The 11,800-nt window shown below is 32.2% G+C and overlaps 1 protein-coding gene across 1 annotated transcript; it reads right to left on the bottom strand.

Annotated features, from left to right (window-relative positions):
* Nucleotides 1-1,265: 1,265 nt before the first annotated feature.
* LOC135216571 (protein Star-like) lies at nt 1,266-10,090 on the bottom strand. Its single transcript, XM_064251947.1, has 2 exons — nt 10,082-10,090; nt 1,266-2,123 (listed from the first exon to the last, which is right to left on the bottom strand). Exons 1-2 carry the CDS (start codon nt 10,088-10,090, stop codon nt 1,266-1,268), a joined length of 867 nt encoding a protein of 288 aa, XP_064108017.1.
* Between the last annotated feature and the right edge of the window lie 1,710 nt (nt 10,091-11,800).

Raw genomic sequence — 11,800 nt, 5'->3', positions numbered from 1 at the left:
ATTTGGGTCGTTTGTATATATATATATATATATATATATATATATATATATATATCTATATATATAGATATATATATATATATATATATATATATATATATACAAGAGAGAGAGAGAGAGAGAGGGGGGGGGGGGGTGTTTAACAAGTATGGGAAACGAAAATTCTAGCCTTTTAGAATGACAAGATTTTAAGATATAACAAATATAGTTTAGAAAAATGCTAAGCATACTTCTCAGGCCAGGACGTTTCTTCAGAGGCCCTGATGGTAGAGAAGAAAAAGAGTCCAAGACAGCTCTGTAGATATCCTAAGCTTTTCTCGTTTATTATTATGAAAACATGCATTTGACTTTTGTCAGACAGATAAAAAAAAATATTGGGCACCGATCACGTTAAAAAGAAAATAATCAGTTAAATGAGCGCCAAACGCATTGATCTGTTGAAACCATCATATTCATTTCTGTATTCCTGAAGGAGGTTATGTAGCACTTGGCCTCAAAACTGACAGTACGGAGGCCTTTGATTACAGGTAACCTGTTGCCACAGTGGGTCACAGCCATTAGATAAAGGGAATGGATTTAGCAAACTCATCCAAAAACATTTGTTGCAAACTGAAAGGGTAAACCATTGCTGGACCACCCCTCAAAGGGAATATGGGAATTTTTAAGATTTGAGGGCGGACAGAATAGTGCGGACGGACAGACAAATAGCCATCTCAATAGTTTTCTTTTACAGAAAAGTAAAAGCAAGTAAATTTGATACAACGTTAACTTAAGTATTGCCACTTGTAAACTCAATAAAGCTCAGTACTTTTGTTTCTAACTAAAACACTCTTCCCGCTAGGACAGGAAGCGATGTGGGCCTGCGCAGGCTGGAAAAACTGTGAGGTAGTTCTCATTAACGTTCAGGTTTGCCTGCAGGTATAACTGAATGTTAGTGGCGGCCTTTAGTAAACACCAATAAATCGTAATATCATGGAACGTTCATCAAGTGCATAATTCATACTCTGAATAATCCTCAGCATGGGTTCAGTTGTCATCGTAGTTTGAGAAGCTTATCGCTCACAGAAACAGATACTACTCTGAAAATTATTTGTTAGCCATCGAGTTTGACGGACATCTTAGTAAAAGTACCAAATTAAACGTTAAAAAGGACAAGAATGATTCACATTGCTTCGTCTGTGGATATCTGTGATTTAATAACAAATTATGAATTTGTCAATCACACTCCTAGATATTATCCAAGGAGTAAAAACGCTGACATCTAACTACAGAGTGTTACTAAAATAAGTGATGTTACGACCTATCAGTTCTTCTTTTCTAACGAAAATGAATTCTTCATCGTATACTCTTTCTTTTGAATTCAGCCACAAGTATCCATTGGCTGCCATAAACTCAATAACTTCCTCATCTTCAGCAGAAAATTCAGCAACGATGACTCTGACAGTGATGTCACGCCAAGGAAAAGACGTCAGCACTCCCTTCTCGCTCCCTTGGATGTCCAGAGATAAGAAGTCGACTGTAGTGATGTTCAAAGCCCACAGGTAAGACGCCAGAGGGAAGCACTGCACCAGGAAATAGGACTCCTCGGCCGCCTCGAAGAAGCCGTCGTATCTTGGTGACAGCGTTATACCAAGTTCATGTGAAGAGCCTCTGTAGTACCAAGGAATCCCTGGATAAATTTCGTTCATTGTAACCGCAACGAGGACGGCTTCCCTAGAGAAGATAGTTGGTGACAAACATGAATTTGACGTCCAAGCCCGCCTGTGCTTTTGCAGCATCTGGAGGTAATTCGCTTTGTCTGGCTCAATAAGAAGCCCGGGCCATCGTAGGGATTGCTCAAGCCACAAGCTGTTGGAAAGGAATTCTCCGTCGAGAGCTCCTGCTTCCACAAAGAAACCATTTTTTTGATCTGCGAAAAGTTGCTTTACGTAATGATTGATATAATTCCAGGAAGCACTTCTGCTGTAGTTATTGTACGCAGGATCTGTTGACATATTGTATGGAAGAGGCGATGGAGGTGTTAGGTATTTCTCCCGTACAACTTTGATCACTCTGGAATCATTACCAGGCAAAGAGATGAGGTCTGCGTAACGGGAGTCTTCTTCCGTCAATGTTGTCGCTATCTGCCGGGAAACATGAAAGAATTGTAAGACTGCACACGAAATTTGTTTGAAAGTAATACGCCTGAAAGTAAAAAAACTATATAATAAGTATAACAAGCTCTCATAAAAGGAAAATTTCCAATGAATTCCAACTCTTATTTCATAACCAAGTGTCACTATGAAGAGGACACAATTCTTGCCTCTTAATTGTTAGAAGTGATAAGACTGGATTATATCTAGGAATATGTATAGAAATGTTTTTTTCTGATAAATTAAGACATCATCATTGATTAGCAGGACAGGTTTCATGGTGAATGTTTATGAGGTTTCGAGTAAGTGGTGGCAAGAAATGATGTAGTTACTGGTGATATTAAAGAGATACTGCAGAGGCCAATAAAATAGCTCGAAATTGTTTTTTAAGAGGGAAATTTGGAAGTGAATATCATTAGGTATATGCAGAAATTGATCTTTTGAAGGTTTTCTGTAAAGGAATGCATCCCTGTATTAATCATAATAAAGGGAAAAGGGCATGTGCATTCATCATAATATCAATCTCTGGGTAGCTAAGTTGGTGAATGGTAGATAATGAGATTTTGATCATCCGGATAAATCTTATTATGTTTCTTTGGACTTAAGCGGTGAATTACATACGTGATTATTAGTCGACTGTAGTGGATTGCAAGCAGATAGAAGAAGGGAATGAGCCAGTAGATTCATCCTAAAAGATTTGCTGAAAACCTTCAGAAGCCTAAGTAGTGAAAGGTTGTCTGGGCAGTACTTGGCGTCATTGTCATAAGGGTATGTCAAATGACCTCGGCACATCCACGGGACAATATCACACCTACATACAACACCTGTTGAAAACTGGGGCTAAAACCTTCTGTGGTCATTCCTTTTCTGGGATTTTTCAAATCACACTCATGAGGGTACAAGTTTCTACGTGTGATTTTAGCTCAGATTCGAAGCTGTTAGTGATTAGGGAGTCAAGAAGTTGAGAGATCATCGTTGCTATTCAAAGTACACATATCTAGTAAGATAGACCAATAAATAAATTTCATATATATATAGGCTATATATATATATATAGATAATAGATTATATAGATATATAAATTAATATAATAATAATATTAATATATATATAATATAATATTTAAATATATATAATATATATATATATATGTATATAACAATAACAGATACATCATACAAATAATACTTATTAGACCATATATATACATATATATGTGTATATATACACACACACACACACACACACATATATATATATATATATATATATATATGTGTGTGTGTGTGTGTGTGTGTGTGTGTGTGTGTGTGTGTGTGAGTATAGACTGAAAGATGGAAACACATTAGTGGCGGGTAAGATTACAAACCAAAAGCAGCAGTACAGCTATGAGAGCGCGAATGACACAGCTAAGTAAGGTGTATATGAATTACGAAAAGGTTGAAAACAAATGACTGGGTAGAACACAGGTAACTTATTATACATTGGCCAAGTGATATGGGCGGAAGTTAATGGCATAACATTTGTTACATTTATCAGTTAATGTTAGTATTCGTCACATCTTTCCATTTTCCCTGAACTAGATGAAATACTGCAATAGTATTTGCTCACAACAGTATATTCGTTAACACGTCCAGTCCTTGTATTCTTATACCCTCCTCTGCTATGTTTCACTGTCGTTTCTACAAAAATTCAACTTACTTTATATGATTAGTCTTTTTAATGAGTCATGTACAGCAATAATATTATTTGAACAGAATTGTATTATGTAATCATAATATCAACATCGAATGGAAGCGTATACATTAGTCAGAGGAGATACAATGAAATCAAGTGATCACTGACACCACTAGTAGCAAAGGGACCTGCACGATTAACAGCAGAACTGGGAAGCCATTGCTGTGGATAATGATGCGATCACATTTTTACGATATTGTGTGGTTTTCATTGATTTTGTTGGAGATTTTTTTCATAGTGAAGTTGCTATTCTTATACTTGATTATGCATCTTATTTTCCATTTCTTTTTTCTTTTAAACCTTAGGTTATACAACGTTTTAGGGTTTTAGGATAATAAATTTCTGTTCTGCAGTAAAAATTTTCTGTCGTGGTTTGTTCTAGATATAATAGAAAATCAATATTCTTCTAAGCATTTTTCATAGATTCTTTTAACGCTCACCTGCAGGACATACCAGAAAATCACCAAAGAAAAGTCATCTTCAATATCTTCATGAAAACATCATGAGCCAGCCTAGTTGCCAATATATCTTTCAGTGTTTGCCCCACCGATAGCATTAGTAAGCACAGTTTACACGTAACTTTAAACATGATTCTATAACAACAGCTTTTGTATCCTCCGAGCTTTTCCGTTGACGTGTAGTACAGCTCTATGACTGGGCAGCCTTCGTGCCCAGCCGTGAGAGAGACCTTTTCAGCTGGTTTTCCTCCTTTAAAGCTCGTCGTCGGATTTAGAGAAAGTTCCAGTTGGCTCTGTTTTTCCTCACCAGTGGTTGTTTTTGAAAACTAAATTAATCAGTCTTTCCGTATCAGTCTGCTGTTTTGAAAAAACTAAAATTGATCCCCTTTCCCTTATCATTTTTTTTTTGAAAACTAAAAGGATCAGTCTTCCTTTCAGTTGTCTGTTTTTTGAAACAAAGGATCAGTCTTTCCTATCATTTGTTGTTTTTGAAAACTAAAAGGACAGTCCTTTCTTATCATTTGTTGTTTTTGAAATATAAAACTGATCACTCTATTCCTCATATCAATTTGCTTGTATTTTTGAAAACTAAATTAATCAGTCTTCCTTATCAATTGTTGTTTTTGAAAAAAAATTTAATTGATCACTCTTTCTTTATCAGTTTTGTTTTTGAAAACTAAATTGATCAGCCTTTCCTTATCATTTGTTGTTTTTGAAAACTAAAAGGATCAGTCTTTCCTTAGTTGTTGGTTTTTTGAAAACAAAACTAAAAGGATCAGTGTTTCCTTATCATTTGTTGTTTCTGAAAACTAAATTGATCAGTCTTTCCTTATCATTTGTTTGTTTCTGACAAAAACTAAATTGATCAGTCTTTCCTTGTTCATTTTTTGTTTATATAAACCTAAATTTATCAGGTCTTTCCTTATCATTTGTTGTTTTTGAAAACTAAATTGATCAGTCTTTCCTTATCATTTGTTGTTTTTGTTTTTTGGAAAAAAAAACAAAATTGATTAGTCTTTCCTTATCATTGTGTGTTTTTGAAATACTAAAAGGATCAGTCTTATCCTTATCAATTTGGTTGTTTTTGAAACTAAATTGATCAGTCTTTCCTTATCATTTGTTGTTTTTGAAAAACTAAAAGGATCAGTCTTTCCCTATCATTTTGTGTTTTGGAAAACTAAATTGAATCAGTCTTTCCTTAATCATTTGTTTGTTTTTGAAACTAAGAAGGATCAGTCTTTCCTTATCATTTTTTGTTGTTTTTGAAACTAAATTGATCAGTCTTTTCCTTATCAATTTGTTGTTTTTTGAAACTAAAGGGATCAGTCTTCCCTATCAATTTGTTGTTTTTTGAAAACTAAATTGATCAGTCTTTCCTAATCATTTTGTTGTTTTGAAAAGCTAAAAAGGATCAGTTTTCCTTTCATTTGTTGTTTTTTGAAAAACTAAATTGAATCAGTCTTTCCTTATCATTTGTTGTTTTTGAAAACTAAAGGAATCAAGTCTTTCCCTAATCATTTGTTTTTTTGAAAAATAAAATTGATTCAGTCTTCCTTATCATTTGTTTGTTTTTTGAAACTAAAAGGTCAGTCTTTCCTTATCATTTGGTTGTTTTTGAAAACTAAATTGATCAGTCTTTCCTTATCATTTGTTGTTTTTTGAAACTAAAAGGATCAGTGATCTTTCCTTATATTTGTTGTTTTGAAAACTAAAATTGATCAGTTTTCTCTTAATCATTTTGTTGTTTTATATAAAACTAAATTGACAGTCTTTCCTTATCATTGTTGGTTTTTTGAAAACTTAAAAGGATCAGTCTTTCCCTGATCATTTGTGTTTTGAAAAAAACTTTTAAATTGAAAATCAGTCTTTCCTTAAATTCATTGTTGTTTTTGGAAACTAAAAGGGATCAGTCTTTCCTTATCATTGTTGTTTTTGAAAACTAAAAATTGATCAGTCTTTCCTAGCAATTTGTTGTTTTTGAAAACTAAAAGGATCACAGTCTCCCTATCAGTTGTTGTTTTGAAACAAATTGGATCAGTCTTTCCTTATCATTTGTTTGTTTTTGAACAACTAAAAGGATCAGTCTTTGTTCCTTATCATTTCGTTGTTTTTGGAAAACTAAATTGATCAGTCTTTGCCTTATCATTTTGTTTTTGGAAAACTTTAAAAGGATTCAGTTTTCCTTCCCTACATTTGTTGTTTTTGAAAACTAAATTTGATCAGTCTTCCTTATCATTGGGGTTCTGTTTTTGAAAACTAAAATTGGCGTCAGTTTTTCCTTTGTTATCACTTTGTTGTTTTTGCGAAAACTAAAATTGGATCAGTTCTTTCCTTATCATTTGTTGTTTTTTGAAAACTAAAAAGGATCAGTCTTTGTCCTTGATCAATTGCTTTGTTTTTGAAAAAACTAAAATTGGATCAGCTTTTTCCTTATCATTTGTTGTTTTTGATTAAAACTAAAATTGGCATAACAGTCTTTTCCTTCATTTTCATTTGTTGTTTTTGAAAACTAAATTTGATCAAGTCTGTTACCTTATCATTTGTTGTTGTTTTTTGAAAACGAAAAGGATCAGTCTTTCCTTATCATTTGTTGTTTTGAAAACTAATTGATCAGTCTTTCATTATAATTTGGCTGAGTGTTTTGAAAACTAAAGGATCAGTCTTTCCCTACATTTGTTGTTTGTGAAAACTAATTGATCAGCTTTCCTCATCTTGTTGTTTTTGAAAATAAAAGGGATCAGGCTTTTCCTAATCAATTGTTGGTTTTGAAAATAATTGTCAGTCTTTCCTTATCATTGTTGTTTTGAAAACTAAAAAGATCAGTCCTTCCCTATCATTTGTTGTTGTTGAAAAACTAAATGATCAGTCTTTCCTTATTCATTTTGTTGTTGTGAAAAACTAAAGGATCAGTCTGTCCTTATCATTGTTGTTTTGAAAACTAAAATTTGATCAGTCTTCATTATCATTTGTTGTTTTGAAAACTAAAAGGATCAGTTCTTTCTTATCATTTTGTTTTTGAAAACTAAAATGACAGTCTTTCCTTTATTCATTTGTGTTTTATATAAAAAAAATAAATTGATCAGTATTTCCTTTATCATTTGTGGTTTTTGAAAACTTAAATTGATCAGTCTTGTACTTTCATTTCTGGTTTTGAAAAACTAAAAGGATCAGTCTTTCCTTATCATTTGTTGTTTTGGAAAACTAAATTGATCAGTCTTTCATTATCATTGTGGTTTTTGAAAACTTAAAAGGATCAGTCTGTTCCATTATCATTTGGGTTTTGAAACTAAATGATCAGTCTTTACTTATCAGTTGTGTTTTGAAAAACTAAAGGATCAAGCCTTTCCAGATCATTTGGTTGTTTTTGAACAAACCTAAATTGATAGTCTTTCCTTATCAATTGTTGTTTTTGAAAACTAAATTGGTGCAGTTTTTCCTTATCATTTGTTGTTTTTGAAAACAAATTGATCAGTCTTTCCTTACATTTGTTGTTTTTGAAAAACTTAAATGATCAGTCTTCCTATCATTTGTGTTTTTGAAAACTAAAGGTCAGTTTTTCCTCTATCATTTGTTGTTTTTGAAAACTGAAAGGACAGTCTTTTCCTTATCATATGTGCTTTTTGAAAATAAATTGATCCCCAGTCTTCCTTATCATTTGTTGTTTTTGAAAACTAAAAGGATCCAGTCTTTCCCTTACATTTGTTGTTTTTGAAAACTAAAATTGTCAGTCTTTCCTATCATTTGTTGTTTGAAAATCAGCTTTCCTTATCAGAAAACTCAGTCTATCATTTGCCTTGTGACTTTAAAAGATCAGTCTTTCTTATAAAATTTGTGTTTTTAAAAGCTAAATTGATCAGTCTTTCCATGTTGTTTTAAAAATAAATTACTAGTCTTCCTTATCATTTGTTGTTTTTTGAAAACTAAAAGGATCAGTCTTTCCTTATCATTTGTTGTTTTTGAAAACTAAATTGGTCAGTTTTTCCTTATCATTTGTTGTTTTTGAAAACTAAAAGGATCAGTCTTTCCTTATCATTTGTTGTTTTTGAAAACTAAATTGATCAGTCTTTCCTTATCATTTGTTGTTTTTGAAAACTAAAAGGATCAGTCTTTCCTTATCATTTGTTGTTTTTGAAAACTAAATTTATCAGTCTTTTGACTATCATTTGTTGTTTTTGAAAACTAAAGGGGGATCATTCTTTCCTTATCAGTTGTTTTTTTTGTTTTTTGAAACTAAAAAAAAGGTCAGTCTTTCCTTATCATTTGCTTTAGTTTTTTGAAAACTAAATTGGTCAGTTTTTCCTTATCATTTGCTGTTTTTGAAAACTAAAAGGATCAGTCTTTCCTTATTATTTGTTGTTTTTAAAAACTAAATTGATCAGTCTTTCCTTATCATTTGTTGTTTTATATAAAACTAAATTTATCAGTCTTTCCTTATCCTTTGTTGTTTTTGGAAACTAAAAGGATCAGTCTTTCCTTATCATTTGTTGTTTTTTGAAAACTAAATTTATCAGTCTTTCCTTATCATTTGTTGTTTTTGAAAACTGAATTGATCAGTCTTTCCTTATCATTTGTTGTTTCTAAAAAACTAAATTGATCAGTCTTTCCTTATCATTTGTAGTTTTTGAAAACTAAATTGATCAGTCTTTCCTTATCATTTGTTGTTTTTGAAAACTAAAAGGATCAGTCTTTCCTTATCATTTGTTGTTTTTGAAAACTAAAATGATCAGTCTTTCCTTATCATTTGTTGTTTTTGAAAACTAAAAGGATCAGTCTTTCCTTATCATTTGTTGTTTTTGAAAACTAAATTGATCAGTCTTTCCTTATCATTTGTTGTTTTTAAAAACTAAATTGATCAGTCTTTCCTTATCATTTGTTGTTTTTTAAAACTAAAAGATTCAGTCTTTCCTCATCAGTTACTATTTTTGAAAACTGAAAAAGTGTTCTGGCGTGTAACTTCATAAACAATGATTGTTTTTGTCACCATATTGTAAATTCATGTAATACAAATGGAAACCCCTTATATTCGCATGCGTACCCACGCACAAATATACACGTGTATATACTAATTTAATATATAACATATATATTGCAACTCTAATATGAAATCGATACTATAGTTTGTCTTGACGTGCCCCATACTAGAACTAGGCACGTAAACAACCCCGCTAACCCATCTGTAGTTTGGCTCGTCTGAGAAAATCGCAATGCAGCGACGTAACGGCTGTTGCGATAAATGTGATGAGTGCAACAGTACATCGATGGAGGTAATAGTTTATGTAACTCCATACCAAGAGCTTATAGTCACAGAGGAAAACAATAAGTAAAGAAATAAGAAGTAACAAAACAGATTATCGACAACATAAAAGCCATTGAGTTCAGTGAATTTTATTATTATAAAATATAAATCGTGTATATATATATATATATATATATATATATATATATAGATATATATATATATCTATATATATATATATACATATATATATATATATATCTATATAGTTATGTATATATATATATATATATATATATATCATATATATATATATATTATATATAATATATACTATATATATATAATGTATGTGTGCTGCTGTAAATAAACGGTATAAATACCCGCTTAATACTGAATTCACTATATCCTAGGGATAACTATAACTAATGCACAGAGGCAATTATGTATGATAAGCGCATTTGCAGAGCCCAGGATTCGGAAAGATGAGTTCCGGGTTCGAAGCAGAGGAGACGCACCTGTCCCATATTGACTCCGCAGTACACATGCCTGTCGAAATCACGTTTGGTACTTAAAATCGAAACCACCCTATTTCCTCCCTTATAGGTGGTAAGTCTGTAACATTTGGTTGTTTTATGATCATTTTGTCATTTGCCGACAAGTGACTTTTTTAAGCTGGCAAATATTAAGCCACAAATACCATTTAATATCGAATTCTCTACGTAGATATTCACCGAAAGGGAACTATAAATGAACAGTGCATCAGGCCCGACTCGCAGTTGAACTTTTTCATTTCTGCTTTTGGGATCTTTCCTAGATAGTGACCCCAAAAGGGTTTTAATCCGGTATATACGTATCCACCTTTGCGGCGTGTTTAGTACGAGCCTGTTGGGGATCACCGTAAAAACATAAACAAATTAAAGCAAATATCATCAAGATAATGACCCCTGAGAAATATTAGGCCTAAATAACGATCCGCGAAAACCGTTTAGGGTCACTACTGTCAGGAATTTATTCTCAAATATTAGACTAAATAATATAATTTGATATTCACGTTAAGTAAAATCATATTAATTATGACCCAATAATAAATAATTCCTTTTAGATGAATAAACGGACTTATATCTAAATTAGTTTAGTGTGTCTATACGTAATTATTAAATTGAGATATATTGCTTTTTTCAGTAACGTTAAATTAATATGAGCTTCTCTTGTATAGCAATTCTAAAAGAATGGTTAACGTCATGCGGTTTAAGCCGGTTTACGGCGCTGAAGTTTTCGTGAAATATACTAGTTACATGATTCTTAACTACCGTTTGAGGAAAGTCATTATCCGTTATTAGATAAGACAAAGTAATTATTGTTAGATAAATAAACATCTATTCGTAATAAAATGAAAGTAATATTTGTATTGATTGGAATATTCTAATTGATAATTCGTTATCATAAATAAGAAATAAGTTAAAATTGCATACGAAGCACCATCTTGGGACACTCCTGGATAGTAATGGTGTTTTGTGTTCAAGAAACTCCTCTGCTCCTGGTAAGACTCAGTTCAGAACGGAACCAGAGAAGTGCAATATATGTTCGTTATTTTAGGCCTCAATTTTAGTCATCTGTATATTGAGGGCTTCCTCTGATGAATCTCGACTGAAATTTCGAAGCAGTTGGTAGTTGCCAATTAATTAATTTAAATTTAATTGTTAGTCTTATTGCTTATTTAGGATGCAAGATGAATAATTTAATTTCTTACGTAAATTTCTAAATGAGTCTTTATGAAGCAATAAATTTGAGTCAGACCTTTTCATAATTTACGCGAGATATTTTCGGTGTTAATGACATGAACATTCCTAAGTTTTGTATAGGTTGAGAGATCTCAAAAATAGTTTGAGTCAACCTAAATATGAAAACCTCTCCAATTTCATGAAAAATTTTACTGTTTTACCCCACTCGTCAGTTGGCTTGCGTAGGGAGAATTTTCTCTCAGGTCAACTCAATTAAAACAAATAGTAGTACCAACAAACTTAGTTGAAATCAAATTCGACAAGAGACAGAATCCTAGCTAAGCAATCAGCAACAAAATATAATAATTCGTGCGCAATATGGCGATCTGAAAAAGAACTGCTGAAAGATTTAAAGGAAGGAGGCGCAAATAGATGTTATTCACAACGACTGACAGATGCTTCAGGGCAGACAGCCTTATGCCGGTGCAACAGTTGCCAGGTTGCCTATCAGTA

Source organism: Macrobrachium nipponense, chromosome 6, assembly GCF_015104395.2.
Source record: "Macrobrachium nipponense isolate FS-2020 chromosome 6, ASM1510439v2, whole genome shotgun sequence".
Taxonomy (NCBI): domain Eukaryota; kingdom Metazoa; phylum Arthropoda; class Malacostraca; order Decapoda; family Palaemonidae; genus Macrobrachium; species Macrobrachium nipponense.
Note: the sequence above shows the minus strand (reverse complement) of the source record. Positions and strands in the feature narration are given on the sequence as shown.